At 39.1% G+C, this 22,453-nt stretch overlaps 4 protein-coding genes across 7 annotated transcripts; 2 read left to right on the forward strand and 2 right to left on the reverse strand.

Annotated features, from left to right (window-relative positions):
* On the forward strand, window positions 1-4,002 carry LOC8266656 (pentatricopeptide repeat-containing protein At1g09900). 2 transcript variants are annotated; one of them, XM_025158666.2, is made up of 3 exons: window positions 1-1,007; window positions 1,485-3,466; window positions 3,592-4,002. In XM_025158666.2, exons 1-2 carry the CDS (start codon window positions 206-208, stop codon window positions 2,900-2,902), a joined length of 2,220 nt encoding a protein of 739 aa, XP_025014434.2. In that variant the 5' UTR covers window positions 1-205; the 3' UTR covers window positions 2,903-3,466; window positions 3,592-4,002. The 2 variants fall into 2 exon arrangements, with proteins under 2 accessions (XP_025014434.2, XP_015579258.2); XM_015723772.3 differs by having other exon boundaries at window positions 4-3,466.
* A 557-nt stretch (window positions 4,003-4,559) lies between these two features.
* Window positions 4,560-7,390, reverse strand: LOC8266655 (probable serine/threonine-protein kinase PBL19). Its single transcript, XM_015723740.3, has 4 exons — window positions 6,523-7,390; window positions 5,949-6,209; window positions 5,539-5,661; window positions 4,560-5,342 (listed from the first exon to the last, which is right to left on the reverse strand). Exons 1-4 carry the CDS (start codon window positions 6,871-6,873, stop codon window positions 4,791-4,793), a joined length of 1,287 nt encoding a protein of 428 aa, XP_015579226.1. The 5' UTR covers window positions 6,874-7,390; the 3' UTR covers window positions 4,560-4,790.
* Window positions 7,391-8,880: 1,490 nt separating this feature from the next.
* On the forward strand, window positions 8,881-17,799 carry LOC8266654 (eukaryotic translation initiation factor 4G). Of its 3 annotated transcripts, XM_015723756.3 has the most exons (11): window positions 8,881-9,227; window positions 9,325-9,536; window positions 9,629-9,750; window positions 9,853-10,002; window positions 10,152-10,225; window positions 10,324-10,380; window positions 10,683-11,595; window positions 11,665-12,092; window positions 12,187-15,383; window positions 16,971-17,168; window positions 17,265-17,799. In XM_015723756.3, exons 2-11 carry the CDS (start codon window positions 9,367-9,369, stop codon window positions 17,593-17,595), a joined length of 5,640 nt encoding a protein of 1,879 aa, XP_015579242.2. In that variant the 5' UTR covers window positions 8,881-9,227; window positions 9,325-9,366; the 3' UTR covers window positions 17,596-17,799. The 3 variants fall into 3 exon arrangements, with proteins under 3 accessions (XP_015579242.2, XP_015579240.2, XP_015579241.2); XM_015723754.3 differs by having other exon boundaries at window positions 10,683-12,092; XM_015723755.3 differs by having other exon boundaries at window positions 8,881-9,536; window positions 10,683-12,092.
* A 1,674-nt stretch (window positions 17,800-19,473) lies between these two features.
* On the reverse strand, window positions 19,474-22,378 carry LOC8266653 (metacaspase-1). The gene is made up of 5 exons (XM_002526442.4): window positions 21,825-22,378; window positions 21,009-21,339; window positions 20,297-20,417; window positions 19,966-20,184; window positions 19,474-19,795 (listed from the first exon to the last, which is right to left on the reverse strand). Exons 1-5 carry the CDS (start codon window positions 22,222-22,224, stop codon window positions 19,736-19,738), a joined length of 1,131 nt encoding a protein of 376 aa, XP_002526488.2. The 5' UTR covers window positions 22,225-22,378; the 3' UTR covers window positions 19,474-19,735.
* Between the last annotated feature and the right edge of the window lie 75 nt (window positions 22,379-22,453).

The following is a 22,453-nucleotide window of genomic DNA, read 5'->3' on the forward strand; positions in this document are numbered from 1 at the left end:
CAGATCAAATAAAAGCTAGCTATGAAATTTTGGACAAGACCAGCCCAAGAAAACCACTTGTGGCCCAATAGCTCTGAAACCGGAGCTCATCAATTCAATGCTTGCCAACAGTGCCACTGCAGCGCGGTTCTTGCTGCGAGTCTGAGAAAGAAAGGAGCGCCACTATTTGCTTCCTCCGGGAATAACTCGTCGGCGGCGGCACCGGATGTCTGCTAAACTGCGCCTGGTGGGTGACTCCCTCAAGGTACAATATCCCTTCTGTCTCCTCAACAACACACTAAATTACCAGCAATCACTTCACTCTAAATCTAAATCCTTGCCCTTTTCTAGTCTCATTTACCTTCCTAAAACCCTAAGCCCTTGTTTTCTAGGAGCCCATTCTTATCACTCCCTACCTTCCAATTCACAAAGCTTTGATTATTTCTACCAGTTTTCTCCTTTTTGTCACTCAAATTCTAATTATTTGAGCTCTTTAAATTCCAATGAGCGACGCATATTAGTTGTTGAATTATCTAAACTCATAAAGCAAGGCAAAGGTTACATTTTGAAGTCATTTTCTCAAAAGTTTTGCCCTTTTTTCCTAGTTAAGATCATGAAACTATTGGAATCCCGTCAGTCTGCATTTGCATTTTTCAAATTGGCATTTCAAAATGACTCCGATGCTACTGTTCATTCCTGTTGCATCGCAGCGCATATCTTGGCTGCCGAAAGCCTCCAGCTTCTCGCACAAGATGTGATTTCTTGGGTTATTAGGAGAATTGGGGCTAGCAGGAGTGCACATTTGGTGGAGTTTATGTGGGCTAATCACCACAAATATGAATCTGATTTCTCCATCCTTAATACGCTTATGCGTGGTTTTATGAATTCAGAAATGGCATATGAGTCATTGGAGATTTTGAGTCGGATGAGGGAGGTGGGTGTGAGGCCAAGTTCATCAGCAATCTCAATCCTTTTCAGGTTGCTGCTTAGAGTAGGCGATTATGGTAGTGTTTGGAAGCTGTTGAGGGGTATGATTCGGGATGGTCCTCGCCCTTGTAATCATAATTTCAATATAATGATTCTTTGTTTTTGTCAAAAAGGTTATCTTAGGGTTGCTGAGAGTTTGTTATTTGTTATGCCAAAGTTCTGTTGTGAACCTGATGTTTATGCATACAACATTTTGATTAATGCATATCGAATTAGGGGGAGGACCTCTGATGCTCTTGGCTTTTTGCATTTGATGATAAAAAATGGATGTAAACCTAGCTTAATTACATTCAGCACAATTATAACTGCATTTTGTAATGAGGGAAATGTGGTGGAAGCGCGGAAAATTTTTGAGGGGATCCAAGAGGTGGGTCTTTCTCCAAATGTTGCAATGTATAACACCTTGATGAGTGGATATTTTAAGGCTAGGGATGTTTGTCGAGCAAATATGCTGTATGAAGAAATGAGGGACAAGGGTATAGCTCCTGATGGTGCAACTTTTAATATTTTGGTTGCAGGGAATTACAAGTATGGGAAAGAAGCGGATAGTTACGAGTTGTTCAGGGATTGGTCACTTTCAAGTTTGGTTCCAGATTGTTCACTGTATGATGTTTCTGTTGCAGGGTTGTGTTGGGCAGGTCAGTTGGATGAGGCCATGCAATTTTTAGAGGATATGCTTGAGAAAGGAATGCCTCCAAGTGTGGTTGCTTTTAATTCAGTAATTGCAGCTTATAGCAGGGCAGGATTTGAAGACAATGCTCATAAAGCATATAAAATCATGCTTATGTTTGGTCTAGTTCCATCATCTTCCACATGCAGTTCTATGCTTTTGGGTTTATCCAAGAAGGGGAGATTGCAAGAAGCGAGGGACCTCTTGTACAAGATGATAGATAAAGGTCTCCCCGTCAATAAAGTTGCTTTTACAGTGCTATTAGATGGGTACTTCAAGGTAGGGGACACAGCAGGGGCTCATTCTCTGTGGTATGAGATGGAAGCAAGGGGGATATGTCCTGATGCTATTGCCTTCTCAGCATTTATTGACGGCCTTTCCAAAGCTGGCCTGGTGGAAGAGGCATATGAAGCATTTTCAGAAATGTCAAAGAAAGGGTTTGTGCCTAACAACTTTGTGTATAACTCTTTGATCCATGGACTTTGCAATTGTGGCAAGCTGCATGAAGCATTAAAGCTGGAGAGGGAGATGAGGCAAAAGGGTCTTCTTCCTGATATTTTTACAACCAATATCATCATTAACGGGTTCTGTAAAGAGGGCAGAATGAAGTCTGCATTTGACGTTTTTGCGGAGATGCATCATATTGGGGTGACCCCAGATACTGTCACCTATAATACATTAATTGGTGGTTATTGTAAGGTGTTAGACATGGTTAGTGCAGATGAGTTCCTAAATAAAATGTATGCGAGTGGATGGGATCCTGATATTACCACCTATAATATACGTATTCAGGGATTCTGCAGTAGTCAAAAAATTAGTCGAGCTGTGACAATGTTGGATGAGCTTATAGCAGTTGGTGTTGTTCCAAATACTGTAACATACAACACTATGATGAATGCTGTTTGTACTGACATGCTAGATCGTGCTATGGTTTTAACTGCAAAATTGCTTAAGATGGCTTTTGTTCCGAATGTCGTAACTACCAATGTACTACTGTCTCACTTTTGCAAGCAAGGGATGCCTGAGAAGGCCTTAATTTGGGGTCAGAAATTAAGTGAGATTTCATTTGATTTTGATGAAATTTCCTATAAAATTATGGATAGAGCCTACATTAAGATACAAAATAATTCTGAAGTATTCAGAGCGACATCTGAAAAGAGCCTTTTTCTGGATTTCCTTATGTATATTACATATGATTTTTTTCAAACAGCTTCAAAGAAGACAAGTCAGGATCCAGTTAAACTGATTGAAAATGGTTATAGTTGATTTATATATAAGTTCCCGGGATTTCAGTTCTTATGGTTTCTGGGGGTCTTATGCAAAAATTCGGGGGAGTGGATTTTGATGTTCACTACTTTTTGAGAGAAGTTGTGCATCTTGGCTGACATGGTATTGGTTGAGACTGGTTACTATATTTGGAAAGTAACCAGAAGGCAGAAAGAAGAGCGGATTAAGTCGGTGACAGAATATGCGCAAGCTGTGAGTTAATGGATGATCTGACATGAAATGGAGCTGAAAAGAGAATGCATGGTTATCATCATGTCTGCAGATAAACTTTTAAGAGCTGATTTCATTGGTTATTGGCTGGTGTATATCTTGTCTATGGTAAGATGACCAGACTGGTACAGGTTCTTCATTGGCAATTAAAAATTTTGAATTAACACTCATATGCCAAGTATAAACTTCTCTTGCTGAAAATTGCTGATAACCATGCCAATGTGTTGGCGTTAAAGGATAAACAAGCCACAGCAGGCTCCACCAAGTTCATTTATTGGCTGATGCTTGGCATTGTAATGATGCCTTTTACTAATTGGAAGGCTTGTCTTAAAGGTAATGTAGTCTCTCTCTCTCTCTTTCTCTATTTATCTATCTAGCTCTCATGCTTGTCTTTCTCTAGCATTCAGATTTCAAATATCATTTGCAAAAACAATTATGATTCTGATTTTGTGTTTCAGGGCTTGAAGGCTCTTAACAAACAATTTTGTCATTGAAGTGGCGTTGAATAGTGGAGGTTTGAGCATTTTAAGCGGCTAGTGAATGGGTTGAAATTCCAAGATTGCTTTGAATTTTTAAGTTGGTGCAATGCGAGTCGGACAGTCTTGTTTTAATACGAGTCGGACAGTCTTGTTATAATGGGAGGAGCCACTCCTATTGAGAGAAAAAAAGCAGCTTAAATTATTAGCCAACACTATTGTTTTGTGAACTTTTGCAATGAGAAAGACAGAGAGGCTTACCATCCAATGAGATGTTGACTTGAAGTAGAATGTAGTCCATCATCTACTAGCCTTCCATCCCTCTCTTGTGCTGTACATCGAACTTCATTTTTTTCCGTCTATGTCAAAATAGTAACATGATGTTTGGTGCCAGGAAAATGACTTTAGAGTTGGTAACTAACTTTAGATACTTGTCCATTGATTGATTGTTGGCTGCAGATGATTCTTACAATTGAAGAAGCTTGATATATATATATATTTTTTTCTTTCAATATAATTACCAACAATAACAGTTCTTTGGCAGTTTGTGCTGTGAGAAACTAATGGCCATTGTGCCATAGAATTTTCATCAACATACTGATTGGTGATTACAGTCCCGAAGAGAATATGGAGATGAATACAGATGTCTGCCTCCAATGTCTCACCTAAAATTGTTGGTAATCGATGGCAGAAACTTTGGTGCACAAGCTTAGTAAAGCTTGGTTTTTAATTTGGACGAGAACTGCAATGCCTATAGAAAGCCTTATGCATGAAATATGTAAAGAGGCCAGTGCTTTTGTAATTGTAATAATGCAAAGATTACTGTGATTGTATCTTCTTGGCAATAAAGTCGATGAAACTGACTTCTTCACCAATGTGAGTAATTCATCATTCTGTAATAACTTATTCACCTTAACCTACTGACCTCACTGCTAAAGGAACTGTAATAATTTTGATTGGTAAATTTTCTTCCATTTGATTTCTTGTTTCACTTATGTACAACTGCTACAGGGGCAATGCAAAAGAAATAAAAGAGCAGCAAACGCAGTACTCAGTATTCACTATACTGCAGGTTTAGTTACTAGGCGACTCTACATCTCGTACCTGTTAGCTCCAATCGAATCAATCCATTAGAACATACCCTCTAAGTTGCTAACCCATTTATAAATGGCAAAATTTTTTTAAGGTACTTTGGCTCTCTGCATGATCATAAATCTTCTTCTACTTGCTGCACCCTCCACATTCTCACCAAGTTTTGCAAGGTGAACCATCCTCCTTTTCCAAGACTCGGTGGCCTCCGGTTGATTCGGCTTCTTACTTGAGTCAGCTGAGTCAGTTTCACAGGATTCAAAACTTTTCTTTGGACTGTCTCCTTCATCTGAATCCTGGATTATCTGCTTCAAAGATTCTACCACCTCACTCATCCTTGGTCGATCCTTTGCACTCTTCAACAAACAACTATCTGCTAACTTTGCAATTTTTCGAGCTGCACTTATGGAATATTGGTTTTCAAGTCTTGGGTCAATTATCAACCCAAACTTTTTACTCTCAGGGGTGTAGTGCTTTACCCATTCCAGTAATTTCTGCTCCACCCTTGGGCGATTCCTTTCCAGCGATCGTCTGCCTGTAAGAATCTCGTAAAGCACAACTCCAAAGCTCCACACGTCACTTTTAGTCGTCAGATGTCCTGTCTCAATGTAATCCGGAGCAGCATATCCATACGTCCCCACTACCTGATCACTCAAAATCGAAAGCTCCTCTGAGAACATTTGTTACCAACATCCAAATAACTGTATTAAATGCTTTATATTGTGGTAAAAATGGTTGTTTTCTTCTAAAAATAATAACCATTTGCTCGGTATTTTGGCATCAATGCAACCTACAATGTAAGTGCCAATTGCAAGTTTTAAGTGCACAACAAAGACTTACTGCTGTTGAAACATGCGTTCGTCCAGCCACTGGGCCCTCCCTAGCAAGCCCAAAGTCTGAAAGCTTTGGTTTAAAATTCTCATCCAATAAAACGTTGGAGGACTTAAAATCCCGATATATAACCTACAGTACAGGAGTAATTAGAAGGGGAAACAGAAAAGGAAAAAAAAAAAAAAAAAAAGAGTTGGCAACAGAAGCATAAACTTGAATCGAGAAAAAAAAAAAATGCAGATGCATATGAAGCAAAAAAGTTTCTTCATTATGTCCTTGCTGCCATGTCATGGGCATCATTGTTATAGCATCTTTGCAGCTTCAAGTAGATGCATAAATGGATGAAAACTCAACCGAGATAAGAAGGCTCAATACACATAAAAACACTTGTATATGGGTAATGTATTTGTTATTTATACCTGAACTTCCAATCCCTCATGTAGATAAGCCAATCCTTGAGCTGCTCCAAGCAGTATTTGTAATCTTGTTTTCCAAGCAAGTGCAGGGTATGCTCTATCGAAAAGATGCTCTTCTAAGCTTTTGTTTTGCATAAATTCATATACAAGCAATCGCTGTATTCCTCGTTCTCCGTCCACACCACAATATCCTATGAGTTTTACAAGATTTGGGTGCTCCACTACTCCAAGAAATTGAACCTCTGCTACCCATTGTTTATGGCCCTATATATATAGTAACAAAAAATTAGTAACCCCTTGAAAGAAAAAGAGAACTCGTGTACTCATTTCTTCAGTTCTTAATCATTAGCATTGAGACAACAATTTGAATCTGAAATTTAGGGCAAGGATGACTTACAATTTGATTCAATAGATAGAAAAGATTTTCACAGTTCAGTGAGATATTGAGACAGATAATGCTAATTAACCTCATTAAAACAAGTTGTACAGTCATAATCAGATAATAAAAGAAGTGCTTGAAAGAGCAAAAGAAAAAAGAAAAGAAAAGAATTCACAACCACTTGTGTAGAACAGATACCTGTAAGCCATCTCTGTTAAGCTTCTTAATTGCAACCACAGTAGGCTCACCCTTGCCACCTACAGGCTTGATTGAACCTTTGTACACACTCCCGAATCCACCTTCCCCAATTTTTAGGAGTCTGCTAAAATCACTGGTGGCATTTCTGAGCTCTGAGAATGAGAAGACTCGCAGGTTATGAGCCTTCTCCTTGTACAATTCAGGTATACCACGCGGTGAAGTTTCTGAACATGAGGATTTGGTGATTCTATCTGCTTCTGAATAGTCATCTCTTGATTTCTCTTTCAATTCCGGTGCTGATCTTTGTTGCCTGCTTCTCGATTTGTCCTTGAAGTAGTAAAAGCACTTCATTTTTCCGAGGACTGCAGCTTTCAAGATTTGGAATTCTGAACATCCACGGCACCGCAGAGATCAGAACAGAAGAAGCTGATTTAGGAAAGCAGTGAAAAAAAGAAAAAGAAAAAGAGAAATCTGAATAGATGGAGAGTGCAAAACACTGGGAATTTGATTGAAGAGGTTTTTTTTCTATCAAGAAGGAGTAATGGTAAAAAGTAAAAACGGAATACAGCAGAGAGATAGAAAGAAAAAGATCGGGTTGGTTTAACAACTAAAATACCATATTCTACCAACGAAGATTGCCTAAAAATACGTATATTTAATTGGTGTTCCACGTATATTCTTCAATCCTCAAAGAGTAGGTGGGACTGGGCTGAAATTCCATGAAGTTTCTTTTCTTTGGTTTCTGGTTTGGTATGAAGTATGGACCATGAAGACTTGGAATTTCTACTATTTTATTTGTAGTTTTAGGATTTTGAAATGATAAAACTTGAAATAGAGAATCACTCAAACTCAGGAGTCGGGACTAGAAAATGAAACAACTCACTGGAAACAGGGGAGTCTTTAACCAGTCTCGATTCATGCTTTGAACTGAATGACTTGACTAGTGTCGTCCTATATCTCAATAGTATTCATTTAATCATCACAAAACTATCAATCTAATGAATTGTTACAACTATAGACATTCATAAAAGCTTATGATTTTGAATTCTTTCACATGTTACTATCCAAAAGAATGACCGGATTGTGATAAAATCAATAAAAATTACTGTGCAAGAGAAACAACTAAAACTCCTTGCCTTTAAGTAACATGAAAACGAAATAGATGGATAAAACAAAAGTAGAGTTAAATGACATACAGTGAATAGAGTAAATGTAAGAGTTGATAACTCGATGACTTTATTTATGCTAGAAAAAGTTTCCAGGAAATTTACACGACAAACAAAAGACATATACGAAGACTTAAATTCGGAATCTTTAGTCAATAGATGACCGTATGAAGCTTTTGTCAGCATTGAGCCATTCTTCAGCATCTATCTAAAAACTAGTTCGCCATTTCCCTATTGCCATCAAACTCACTGACGAAGCAATAATGCCATGCATTTTTTTTTTAATTTCTTAGCAAAAATATAGAAAATGGAGAAAGCACGTGCTTTTTGGAATTTATGACATGACTATCACATACGTTTATGATATCGGTGCTGCTTTATTTCACAGGAATTGAATCTGAATCTAAGGTTGCCATTAAAAAATGCAACAGGCTCTTGCCACGAGACATCATTCACAATTTACTTGAGATTCTAAAAACCATTCCGCAAAGCCAATGTCGCTCGTTAGTTACTACCTATGGATGCTTACTCATTTTGCTCTTTATGTCACTATTGAATACTGTACAAACTTTCAGGAAAACTCGGTAAGAATTAGCAAATCTCATACAGAACATATATTTTTTGACCATTATTCTTGCAAGTTTTGTTGAGACGTACCTAGTCTTCACTTTCATACATATGGGACCCAACCATCTGAGCTATATACCCTTAATTCCTGCCAAAATTGGGTCACTTTTACAATACACCAACAGAGAGAGGGTTGGATTCATGATGGTTGTAATACCAAAATATATGTGCAACTCTTTTTGACAATAAAAATATATGATACTTTAAAATCCCAATAATTAATAAAAAAAAAAAAAACAAAAATCCGTAGAAGTGGGCGCAATTATTATTTAAAACACGAACACAGTTCAACTGGTAGGGAGACGGCGAAAGAGGCGTAAGTTTGTGATGGGCCTGAAGATAGAGTAGCAGCAATAATGGGCCAAAATAGTCCAAAATGTCGGGTTAGGTTACGTGTCATGTGTGTGCTTAGGAGGCTAAGCGACTTACACGTTTTGCGCCAGCCCATGACACTTAGTAGGAGTAGGAGGCATTGAATTCCAAAATCTGATGTTTTAATAATAATAATCTACCAAATGTGTTTTCACTTGTAACATTCTCAAAAACAACAGAAGGGAGTTATAGATAATTTAAAGGTAGTTAGTTGCGTTTATAAAATAAAAAGAGAGAGAGAGAGAGAGAGAGAGAAGCGAAGAGCACTGAGAAGGCGCGACCCATTCGATATCGATCTCCTAAAAAACCTACAACCTTTTTGACCAACAAACACACACCTTCAAAATTAAAAATTAACCCTCTCTTCTCTTCCTTTTTTAACCTCTCCCTCTTCTTCTCCCTCTTTCTCTTTTATTTTTGTTTTTATTTATACTCTCTTTCTTTTTTTTTTTTCTTTTTTTTTTTATATCTCTCTCACTAATGCTCGTCACCCTCCATTAAAACCCTAATTTTCCCTTCTTTACACTCTTCACTTCACAGGTACCTCCACTGTCTTTTCTTTTCATAAAGCCCTAATTACTATCCTATGTTTCTTTCCTTTTTGTTTTTAATAAACTGGATCTGTTTTTCTTTCCAGAGAAACATATATCCATAAAAGGGGATTACAGTTAAAGGATATATGTCCTTCAATCAATCAAGGTCCGATAAGAACGATTCGCAGTATCGCAAATCAGGACGATCCGCAGCCTCTAATCAGCAGCGGACCTCCTCAGTCTCCTACGGTAAGGGCGGCGGCGGCGGGCCCCCCGCCCCTTCACCGTCTTCTTCTCCTCTTTCTTCTAATCGCAGGTACTCTTCCTTTCCTAGGTTTTATCTCAATTTAGGGTTTCCTTCTCTTTCCTATACTTATTTTAATCTGTTTGTTAACATTTTGATCATAGTTTTAAGAAGTCTAATCATGCTCAAGGAGCGCAATCTAGGGTAAATTCTTCTGACTCTGCTAACGCTACTGCCCACCGGAATATACAGAATGGCGCTCATCATGTACACCCCCCTTTACATGGTATTATTTGATCATTCGCACTTACACGAATCTAAGCCTTTTCTTCTAGCCGTTTCTTTTTTTGCTATCAATTTATTCTCTTTCTTGTTGATTTTGCAACAGCGACAGCGGATGCATCTGTTTCATTTGGTACTGCCAGGCCAGTTGAAACACCAACCACTCAGAGGAGCACCCGAACTGTTCCGAAAGCTCCAACTTCTCAACCTGCCTCCTTGACTTCTGAGACTGCCTCATCATTGCCACCTTCTAACAGTATGTTCTGCATATGCATGAAATTGAAGTTATCCAAAACCTGTTCTTTGACCTCTTGTGGCCACTTGAGGTCTTTGTCTGTTATTATCAGATTTAATATTTCCTATTTCCAGATGAGTTGATTATTCTTAATGTTTTTGATGACACAGACCCTGGAGATGTATCTAAAGGATTTGCATTTCAATTTGGTTCCTTAGCTCCTGCCGCCCTGAATGGGATGCAGGTATTTTTCGTCTCTTTCATCCTTGAGTGTAGCTTTTGCAAATTATTATTATTATTATTATTTTCTTTTTGTTGGTAACTAAAGCATTTGTTTTGTAGATTCCTGCTCGAACAAGCTCAGCTCCTCCAAACTTGGATGAACAGAAACGTGACCAGGTATGTATCTTTTCTCTTTTGCATGTTGCATCTGATGATTTATTGAAAAATTAAAGATTTTATGAGCTGAGGGGATCACTCCGTGTTCTTCTAAGGATGCCACGCTGTGAAACCCTGCCCTTTCATCTATTATCAATCATATTAATTGAACACTGTCAAGTTCCTCCATGTTTGACTGAAGTTTCTCAAACTAAGAGGAGACAGTTCACATTGTACAGCTGATTACAGTTGTGTATATGTTTATGAATAGAAGGAAAGTATATTAAAATAGAAACCATTTGGTTATGATTTTTAACTTGCAGGCACGCCATGAAACCTTTAGACCTGTTCCATCATTGCCAACTCCTACTCCTAAGCAACAATTACCAAGGAGGGATGTAAGTACAGTTGACCAATCTAATGCTGGTGAGGCTCATCCACTGCCCAAAGTCAAAAAGGATGTCCCAGTTTCAATGGCACCACCTGTAAGCCAGACACAGAAGTCTTCTGTTATTCCCATTCCCATGACTTCTATGCAAATGCCATTTCACCAGCCACCAGTCTCTGTGCAATTCGGTGGCCCAAACCCACAAATGCAGCCTCAAGGTGTTCCTTCAACTTCACTTCAATTACCGATGCCGATGGCTGCTTTACCAATGGGAAATGCTCCGCAAGTGCAACAGCCAATGTTCGTTCAAGGTCTTCATCAACCCCATCAACTCCCGCCTCAGGGAATCATGCATCAGGGACAGGGCTTGAGTTTTACACCTCAAATGGGTCCTCAACTGCCTCCTCAGTTAGGCAACTTAGGAATTGGGATCACCTCACAGTATACTCAACAACAGGGTGGAAAGTTTGGTGGTCCTCGTAAAACAACTGTTAAGATTACTGATCCAAAGACGCATGAAGAGCTGAGGCTTGATAAGCGCATGGACACATATGCAGATAGTGGCTCATCAGTCCTTAGGTCTCATCCCAATGTACCTCCTCAATCGCAGCCAATTCCATCATTCCCACCTACTCATCCTATCAATTATTATCCCAATTCTTACAATCCCAATAACCTATTTTTTCAGCCTTCAAGCTCTCTCCCATTAACTAGTGGCCAGATACCATCCAATTCCCAGCAGCCTAGGTATAACTATTCTGTTAGCCAAAGTCCCCAAAATGTATCGTTTGTGAATCCATCTGCTGTTAATTCTCTGCCGATTAACAAGTCTGGGACTTCAATGCATGGTATGGCAGATCCTTCAAATTTAGAGCATGCTCGTGATGTACATAATGTGATCTCATCTGCTTCTTCAGGGACAGTACAGGTGAAAGTGAAACCAGCAGCTAGTTCCACTGGGGATAAGGCTGCGGATTTACCATCTTCAAACAACTCAGCTACTGTTGAAAAGGGTGTATCCAGTAAACCTTTAAGGCCCTCTATGGAAGCTAATACATCTCAATTTGAGAAGGATTCAGTTACTGTTCCAGAAAGTTCTTTGGAGCATTCAAAAGTTGGTACTGAATCTTTAGCATTAAAGTCATTGCCGATGGCGTCTAGACAGTCTGTGGCGACTCCTATTGATAGTGGGGCAATCAATTCTTCGTCTTCTGCCCAGTCTGAGGAATCTCTGTTGACTGGGACCAACACTGACAGCAAAAGAAAGGATACTTTGAGCAGGTCAAACTCTATTAAGGATCATCAGAGGAAGTCAGGGAAAAAAGGCTATATCCAATCGCATCAGGTACTATGCTGTACTTTTAGGAGGACCATTGTCCTTTCATCATCATGCAATTCTTGGTTTAGATTGTTTTGTTGCATGGATTTCTCTTTTACAGGTTGGTGGACAACCTGCTACAGTATCAGGCTTTTCTTCTCATGCAGTAGAACAGGGAACGCCTGCTAACAGTGGAAGCAATGTTCTAGAAACTGAAACAACTGTGTCCTCGACATCAGTAAATAGTGACGATTTGACAGAATCAGTCCAGGAATCAGTCTCAGCGATAAGTGCTCCAACTTCAGATGTTTCTGAAGCCAAGATTGATGATATCGGAGAACATTTCACTGGTGTTACTCCTGAAAGTTCTGGTGCTCGAGGTATTGTTGATACTGCCGGTGTTTCTATTCAAGCTAAGGTAGATGATTCTTCCCCACAGGAAGTTCTTAAATGTGAAAGTCAGGGCACTAAAGGACATGCAGAAAAGGGGTTGCCTGAAGTTCCTCAACTAGTTGATGATAGCTCAGAGATTTCTTTTGAACCTATTACTTCAAAATCTGGCGACCTTCTCAATCAAAGTCAAATAGAATCTGCTTTGGCCAATACAGCTTTGAGCAATGAGGTTCCGGCCTTAGAGGCCATGCATGAAGGGCTGGATGAATCTGTGACTTGCCACACAGAGAACAATAGGATATTAGATAATGAGGATATTACTACATCCAGAAGTTTGGATTCTGAGGAAGTGGGGAAGTCCCAGAGTGATGACACCACAGCATTGGATGCATCTTCAAGCAACAGTGACAGCGATGCTAATAAAGAGGTTTCTACTATGAAATTCAGTGCATCAGATCCGGAGGTTGCTTCTGTTCCAACTCCTGATCTTTCTGAGTCCACTTCAAAAGGGGAAATTCTGGAAAACAGTGGGAATGGCATGGTCTCCCTTGCAGTATCTAGTTCTAAGGAAAAAGCTGTTGAGCTAACTAGATCAAAGAGTACCACTGGCAGTCTGAGGAGAAAGAGAAAAGAAATTCTTCAGAAAGCAGATGCTGCTGGGACAACTTTGGATCTCTACATGGCATATAAGGGTCCTGAAGAAAAGAAGGAAAGTGCTGTTCCTACAGAAGCAACAGAAAGCACTTCTACTAGCTCTAATCTGAAGCAGGAACCTGCAGATGCACGTCAAGTGGACTCTAATAGTAGCGAGAAAGATGTCCAGAATAAAGCTGAGCCAGAGGATTGGGAAGATGCTGCTGACATTTCCACACCAAAGCTGGAAACTTCAGATAATGGGGAACAGGGTCTTGGAGGAATTGTGCAACATGGCAAAGATGGGAGTGCAAATACAGCAAAAAAGTATTCCAGGGATTTCCTTTTAAAATTTTCAGAGCAGTGTACTGACCTTCCAGGAAGGTTTGAAATCACAGCGGATATTGCAGATGCTTTGATGAGTGTTAGCGTGTCTCATTTTGCTGAACGTGAATCATATCCTAGTCCGGGAAGAGTTGTGGATAGGTCAAATAGTGGGTCTCGGGTGGATCGTTGGGGTAGTGCTATAGTGGATGATGATCGATGGAATAAGCTACCTGGCCCCTTCGGCATAGGGAGGGATTTACGGCTGGATATTGGTTTTGGAGGTAATGCAGGGTTTCGACCTGGCCAAGGAGGCAATTTTGGTGTCCTAAGGAATCCACGAGCACAGTCTCCTGTTCAATATACGGGAGGTATTCTAGCTGGGCCAATGCAATCATTGGGTCCTCAGGCAGGTATGCAGAGAAATAGTGCAGATGCTGACAGGTGGCAGCGGGCAGCAAGTTTCCAGCAGAGGGGGTTGATTCCTTCTCCTCAAACTCCCTTACAGATGATGCACAGGGCTGAGAGAAAATACGAAGTGGGTAAGGTGACAGATGAAGAAGAATCCAAGCAAAGGCAATTGAAAGCCATCTTGAACAAGTTAACTCCTCAGAATTTTGAAAAACTTTTTGAGCAGGTTAAAGCGGTTAACATTGACAATGCTGTCACACTTACTGGTGTTATCTCGCAAATCTTCGACAAAGCTTTGATGGAACCCACTTTTTGTGAAATGTATGCTAACTTTTGCCATCATCTGGCTGGAGAGTTGCCTGATTTTACTGAGGATAATGAAAAAATTACTTTTAAGAGGTTACTTCTGAACAAGTGCCAGGAGGAATTTGAGAGAGGGGAACGAGAACAAGAAGAAGCTAATAAAGCTGATGAGGAAGGTGAGACTAAACAGTCTGAAGAAGAAAGAGAAGAGAAGAGAACCAAGGCACGGAGGCGAATGCTTGGTAACATAAGACTGATTGGGGAGTTGTATAAGAAGAAAATGTTGACGGAGAGAATAATGCACGAGTGCATTAAAAAGCTTCTAGGTCAGTATCAGAATCCTGACGAGGAAGATGTTGAGGCGTTGTGCAAACTAATGAGCACAATTGGAGAGATGATTGACCATCCTAAAGCCAAGGAGCATATGGATGCGTATTTTGATAGGATGGCCAAATTATCGAACAACATGAAACTATCTTCTAGGGTAAGGTTTATGTTAAAGGATGCTATTGATTTGAGAAGGAACAAATGGCAGCAGAGGAGGAAGGTTGAAGGGCCAAAAAAGATTGATGAAGTGCACAGAGATGCTGCTCAAGAACGACATCATCAATCTAGTAGGCTGTCTCGCAATCCTGTCATCAATCCCTCCCCAAGAAGGGCACCTATGGATTTTGGTCCAAGAGGTTCTGCACCGATGGGTGGTTTCCATGGGTTGCCTGCTCAGGTTCGTGGGTATGGGACCCAGGATGTGCGTTTTGAGGAAAGGCAGTCATATGAGGCTCGGACTTTGTCGGTTCCCTTGCCTAGACCTCTTAGTGATGACTCTATTACACTAGGGCCCCAAGGTGGACTTGCAAGAGGAATGTCCTTTAGAGGGCCACCTGCAATGGCAGGTGGTCCTATAGCTGATATTTCCCCTAGCTCAGGTGACAGGAGAATGGCAGCTGGTTTGAATGGTTTTAGTACAGTGTCTGAGCGGCCTGCTTACAGTCCTAGGGAGGAATTCTTTCCAAGATACCCAGACAGATTTGCACTTCCAGCTGCCTTTGATCAATCGAGTGGTCATGAGCGCAATATGAATTATGTTAATAGGGATCCTCGGAATCAGGATCGCAATTTTGATAGATCTCATGCAACATCTCCACCTGGACGAGCTCAGTTACCAGCTTTTACTCAAAATATTCCTTCAGAAAAGGTGTGGCCTGAAGAACGCCTGCGTGATATGTCCATGGCAGCAATTAAAGAATTTTACAGGTATGTCTTGCATGCAATTATTGTTGAGGTCTTTTTTTTTGGTGGTGCTCAACTTCATCATGGTAGAGTGAACACGTCATTGGTATTAAAATTTAATGATTTGAGCTATTTTCAAGATATATTTTCTCTAGTTATCTGATGCTGTCAGATATCCGGTCCAGGCAAGATTGGTGTTCAATCTGGAATGCTTATGATTCTGTTATCTATTATTTGACGTGCTATGGTGCTGTTGTATGCTATTAAACTATGTGATAAGGACATATGTTGTCTTTGTTTTAATCCTCATCTCATCTCATTATAAGTTGAAGCAAATATGTGAATCCATTTTTTAGATTAAATGGATATACGCGCGTATGGATTTTTTACATTTCTCAGTTTGTGGTGATGGTTGAGGTTTCTGATTCTAGAGTATTGATTGATAGGACACTAGTCTTGGATTCTCAGATTTTCTTCTTTCTTATATTGCTGAAATTGCTTATTTGTTGGGTCTTTATGTTTTTGAGTAAATAGTACAAGCAAATGTTGTGGCAGCTAATGGGGACAGAAAGGATGAGTACTTTGCATAATACAGAGTAACAGCATTAGTTGATAGGCTGTGCAATATAAGAGAAATTCTGTTTGCAACTGCATTTGCTGCATCATCTGATTTTCAATTTTAGCTTTGCCACATGCACTTGCAGAGATTAAAGCCTTTTTAAATCTGGGGGATTGTGCCATAATAAGTTGATGTTTCAACATTCTTCTCTTTGTCATGGTACAAAGAGATTAAAGCCTTTTTAAATCTGTCCTACTGCTGGTTGTGCTGATAAACATTCTTTGTTCATCTTGGAAGATAATGGGAGACTTAGTCATGTGTGCTTCAATTAGAAGATGCTAAGAAGCATGTACATGTGGAAAAAAAATGGTTTTGTAATTAAACATCTGCATTTTGACCTTAAAGGTTGTTCTATCTGTAAATGATTTTGCCCTAATTAATTTATGATTTTACTATCCATTTTTTTTAACCGATATTTGCTTGCTCCTCGGGGAAAGTTTGTTCACTTTCATTTTTGAAAAGATGTTGGGAAATTAGACCTTGGTTTTAATTTCTTTTGAGGAGGCCTTTGGTTTGGTATGAGAACATAGCTTTCCTTTCAGAAGGGAAGACTGGAAGGGAGCCTGTGGTAAAAATATTGATCCATGTTAATGAGATACGATATTAGGTGGCTCCAAACAGCTCAAGAAGAGGATGTGGAGGATGGTATAAGTTTTACATTCATGAGGGAAAATGGGATGCGAGGATGATGCAAATGTTATAAATTTCAGGGCATTTATATTGCAGATTCCATCATCTTGCAAAAAGATGTTTGTTGACCAACCAAATTAAGAATGGATATCATATGATTACCTTTTACCTTTTCTATTTTTGCTCCAGTTCTTTTCTGTTGTGTACTGCAATTTAAACTGATATAATTTTGTCATAAGTTGGGTAGCTGTAGACGACATACATATCAAAAGATATTTTCTTAGCATGACAATAGTTGGTACTCTGTTTCTGCTTGTATTAGTTAGTTCACAACCTACTCAAAATTAATTTTTATTTTACAGTGCCAGAGATGAGAAAGAGGTTGCCTTGTGCATTAAGGAATTGAGTGCCTCGAGTTTCCATCCTTCAATGATCTCTCTATGGGTGACTGATTCCTTTGAGAGGAAGGACATGGAGAGAGATCTGTTGGCTAAACTTCTCATTAATCTTGCAAGGTCTCAGGATGATAGGATATTGACTCCATCCCAGCTTATCAAAGGGTAGGAAATTTTTGCTCTTTGACACAGGTCGCTGTTAGAGGTTTACTGTTTGATGTGCTGAAACCTAAAGTTACTTGATGTGTCTGATATGGGCAGGTTTGAATCAGTTCTGACGACTTTGGAGGATGCTGTGAATGATGCTCCAAAGGCAGCAGAATTTCTTGGGCGTATGTTAGCAAAAGCGGTTGTAGAAAATGTGATCCCACTGAGAGAGATTGGGCAGTTGTTACATGAAGGTGGAGAGGAGCCAGGGCGACTTCTTGAGATTGGACTGGCAGGGGATGTTCTTGGAAGTACATTGGAGATGATAAGAGCTGAGAAAGGAGAAAGTGTGTTGAATGAGATTTGTATTAGCTCCAATTTGCATTTGGAGGATTTCCGGCCTCCAGCTCCTAACAGATCAAGGATACTAGAAAGATTTATTTAGATGATAGTCATCTTTGTTAGAAAAGGGAAAGTCCACTATCCGGTGCCTTGGGGTTACTTATTCAAAATCATATTTTTATTATATATATATAAATATTCTCAATATTGGTGGGCTGGGGATTTATATGGGTTTGACATCTTCTATCTTCTAGTGTTATTCTTTAAAATATTCACTGCGATTATGATATAGGGTTCCAATTGAGCATCGGATTCGTCTTTGGCTGCCCGACTCTTCTCATCTCTTGCTTTTCATGATTTGCTATCAAATTTGTGACTCAAACATCCTCAAAAAAAGAAGTAAATAAACCCGAAAGCAGATTCTAGATGGTAGTCTTAAGCCGCTTCTGTCCTCTGTTAAGGGAGGATAATTTCTAGGCATCTCCGTTTCAGTGGAGACTGGAGGCCCAATTCTGACCAGCTGAAACAATTTAAAATCCCTGCCCCGTCACTTTAGGCTCTCCCTGTTTTTTCTCATTCGATTGTACTTGCTGCCGGCTGCAGCTAATGGGTGGAAAGACAGTGTGCATGTTATATTTAATGGTGTGTTAAAATGTTTATGCATACATAAAAACAATAATAAATTTAAAATTTTATTTGTATAATAACATTCATTTGTATTTCTTGAATGTTATAATGTTGCAAGGAGTACTTGTTAATTATCTTCAATGGCTGATCTTTATTTCAAAAGTAAAATATTGGATTAGAAAATATCAATCCTCCTACCGTTATCTTATTATGAGCCATTTATGAAAATTAAAATAAAATGATATCCTATTCACACGTAGATTCAACAGTTTAAGCCATTCACTTAGATTAAAATGATGGATCATACTTGGCAAGATGTTTTTTTCCCAACCTCATTCATCATGGAGATTAATTTAGATTGTATTCTTCAAGCCTCTCGATAATACTCCCTATAATGATTGGGGATAGGGACTGCAATACCATTGTTTCCCCCATAAGAAAGCCATCTATAGATGAAGCATTATTTTCGAGATAAGTCTTAAATCTGTTGATCTTAGAAATGTTCATAAAGCCTTAGATATCTAGGCTGTCTATGAAAATGAGTTCTCACTTCTCACTTAACAGATAAAGTATACAAGTATATGCATTCTTGAAAAATACCAGGTTTTTGATGATATGTTCTCTCTTCTTTCAGAAGTTTTAGCATTTTATTAATGACGATTAATGCTATAATTATTTTTCATTATGGTCATGATACTACTTTTTCTAGCTCATGCCTTCATTGCTTATTTCTAAGGTTAATAAGAGCCCATCAGTTCTTTCAATATCATTTTTAGAAGACTATGGCTAATAAATGAAGTAAATTTTACTTGACACCAGGTGGATTAATTATAGACAATGGAAATAAGCAATGGTTTTAAGCTTTTATTAGGAAGTTAGATGAAAATCACGCCCTTCCCACTCGTGTACGCTATTTTGGTCCACTAGGAATGCGAGTGGTAACTTGTGTTTTTGAAAATAAACGACAGTGTTGTGCTCAAAAGTATCTGCTGTTCAGGCCATGAAAATGCAGTTCATTAACCTTAAGCTCAACGCAAAGTGCTGCAATAAACAAGGACGGCTCTTTCGGCTTTTGGTTTTGTGGCTAGAAATAATTCAGGTGAGGTTTTGCGGGGTGATGATCAAAAGCACAACAATAGCTGAAGGACTGACTTTGTGTTGGGCTTTGGAAATTGTTTGCACCACTTAGGGATCGGTAATAATACTAGTGGAATACGATAACAAGATGCTGTGATAGATGGTGTGAATGGCATGCCAAGTTTTTGAGTTCTTTTGGCTAATTATGAACAAGTAGTTCCAATTTCTATAGAGATTTTAGTCTTAAGGTAGTTATTTTCAAATGATTGAGAAAAACTGACAAATAACATTCCCTGTTATATTATAAATCTAATAGGAAGAACCCAAATCCATATGGTAATGGACATGATGGACATTTCTGACAAAAATGACCAGTTACTAATGTAGGTGTCAATTGCCATGTAATAAATTAAGCTACATGTAACAAAATAAGGATCATCAGCACCGCGAGTTATGCTTTTACTATATCGACAACAAATTGTAAGAGACCGCTCTTCTTTTATAGTTGGTCACAATAAATATGTACCTTTCTTTAATCTTCATAAAGAGAAAGGTTTTGTATATACATCAAACGGCTGGCAGGCAGTCAACTGCGGCTCCTGCAACAAACAACATATGTTGTGAGATCAGCACATGAGGATGAAACCCTATGCTTAGCAGGACTTGGACGCTTTTGATGCAAACTTATATTTAGGATAATGGGTTGCTTGCAAGTGAAATTGCTTCTATATCAATTACTGGTCAATGTAAAAGTAATGAAAGCACGTACCTGTTTAAGTCCACCACCAACACCAACACTACCTCCTGTTACAAGCATGGTGAGGAGAGATGTCGTAGCACCACCTCCAAGGTCATTACGGGTACCAGTATTTCGAATAGCAGCCCGCATTGAATTGAGAATGCTCCCATATGTTGTCCCGCGTCCACGCTCAATGGCTTCGATGAAGCAAAAAGTCATTGCACCTGTGGATGTTATTTTGGACAGAGCCTGTTCCATAAAAACATCTCAATCCTTTAATTTGTGTTTGAAGGCGAGATCCAGTCATTCTTTCTTTTCTCTTATCAGGCTTTAAAAAATAAGGTATTCCCTAAATGCTTACAGATGTATCAGCAGATGTTTGATTGTCATCACAACCGCTGAAGGAAATGACTTCTCCACCATTTGTTCCTTTCCACATGCCTGATCGTGGACGATGGTCCTCCCACGCATATTGTCCATTCCTGTTGCAAGAAGGTAAGAATATAATCAGATCAAGGAATTTGGCAGTGCCAAATTATTTCAAACAATAAATACATAGATAATATTGTTAAAGAAGAGAGGAAAAAGCAGACTATTTAGGAACATTCTCTCCTCGCTATAATTTCACAGATCAACCTGCATATGCATATGCGTGGTTGCTTACATCCATTAAGTCTTTATTTTAGGAAATAAACTGAATTAGTTTGAAATCATAACATAAGCTGCAATAATCTACAAACTTACTGAAATATCACACACAAAAAGTCATCAAAGATACATTCAAATTGGTTATTTTAAAAGTTGCCCCAGTAAAGCTCCTGAGGAAATTACTTAGATATCGGGAGTCGGTGGGATGACTAGGAGCAAAGATGCTAGAGAGACCGGAGGACTTTGAAAAGGACCGAAATGAGGAGCGGGACCATAAATTGCAAAACATGGTTTCAACAATTGGGTTTTGACATAAACGAGTTCACCACTATAGGTTAAAATCTCTGAATTGTCCTTTTGTCTTTCCTGCTCACTCCCAATAAAGTGGTAAGCAAAAAATTGAAATCAAAATCCAAGAAAATAACCTGTTCATTCTGCATAAGAAGGGTAGATCCAACACAGTGCCACTGTGACAAGCATCGATTATTGCATGGAGCTTCACACCTTGAGGAAGAGGTCTAACAATTGTTTCGTTGATTTCATCATCAACAATCATACCTTGACTTTCAAAGTCTAGGGGGCATAGAGTTTCATCATATCCATCAACTTCATCACCAGTATAGTTTATTTGACGTGAACCGTGACCAGAATAGTGGAAAAGCAGGGAATCTCCAGGTTGACAACCTTGTACGAGCCAGTATAATGCCATCCTCAGGTTGTGCTTAGTAGGAATTCTATAGGGGTCTGTTTCCTCTTCTACAAGACAAAATGTAAATGAAACAGTATATATTGATGGCCAGAAACATAAAAGCAATAAGAGACGAGGGAATTCATCTGTCAATGCAAGGTTAAAAATAACGGTACTGCTAAGCTATAATTGGGTACCACTTTACTGCACTCTCTTTTTGGCGCCATTTTTGTTGCTGAATAATGCAATGCAGTGAGAGGTTGATTGATAATCATATGCCAGATAACACCAGCTGTTGAAAGGTATTAGAGGGTAACTTTGAATTCTTGAATACACCTGAATCATTAATTTCAATTTCATTCTATAACTACGACAAAGTTGATATTAGACAAGGAATTATGGCTATGTAGAATAGCTCAAATATCCATTCATTAGAAAAACAAATTGTTTTCCTTTCTTTGAAAAGTTTTAGTAGCTCAGGGCTTTTGGTTTGTTATGAGTAAAAAAATTAAATTGAAGGGAAAAGAAGAAGACGAGGAATAAAAGAGAATACCAGTAAGCATAAGAATAGAATCTTCAGGGAAATGAAACTTGTTGATTACAAGGTAACGCATACACTTGGCATCGTTTATGCATCCCTTCAGCTCATATCTCGAAAACCTATACGATATGCCACATATCACAGCCTTCTTTCTCCCGTGCGCGTTCGGAGGAGGCCCAGGCGGAGCGTAATTGTAGGGACAAGGTAAAGGTGGCGCGTAGGTAGATGAAGGAGCAGAAGACGGAGGAGGTAGTGCGTGGGTAGAGGAAGGAGCATATGACGGAGGAGGTGGAGCAGTTCGCGCATCGGCGATGCGAGTAACAGCCTGGCAGATAGAGCAGCGTATGGATCGGGCGCCGGGAGGGAGTTGCAGTGGAGTCCAGCAATGAGAACAGTTGACGAGCATGGACATGATTATTGTAAAATTACGATAAATACTAAGGTTTCTAAATGGGAATTAAACTAACAGATCAATGGACTTTGAAGTAGAGATGTTGATTTTGATCCGATGAAGAACACCCAATCCCGGAGTTGCTGTTTATTAATCACTTTGCCTCGTTGTATTGCTTAATGCTTACGCTATAACGTTTGATTCTTTGCACAAAATTTATTTATTAAAAAGTATTACTATGTTATTATTA

Source organism: Ricinus communis, chromosome 1 (genome assembly GCF_019578655.1).
Source record: "Ricinus communis isolate WT05 ecotype wild-type chromosome 1, ASM1957865v1, whole genome shotgun sequence".
Lineage (NCBI taxonomy): Eukaryota > Viridiplantae > Streptophyta > Magnoliopsida > Malpighiales > Euphorbiaceae > Ricinus > Ricinus communis.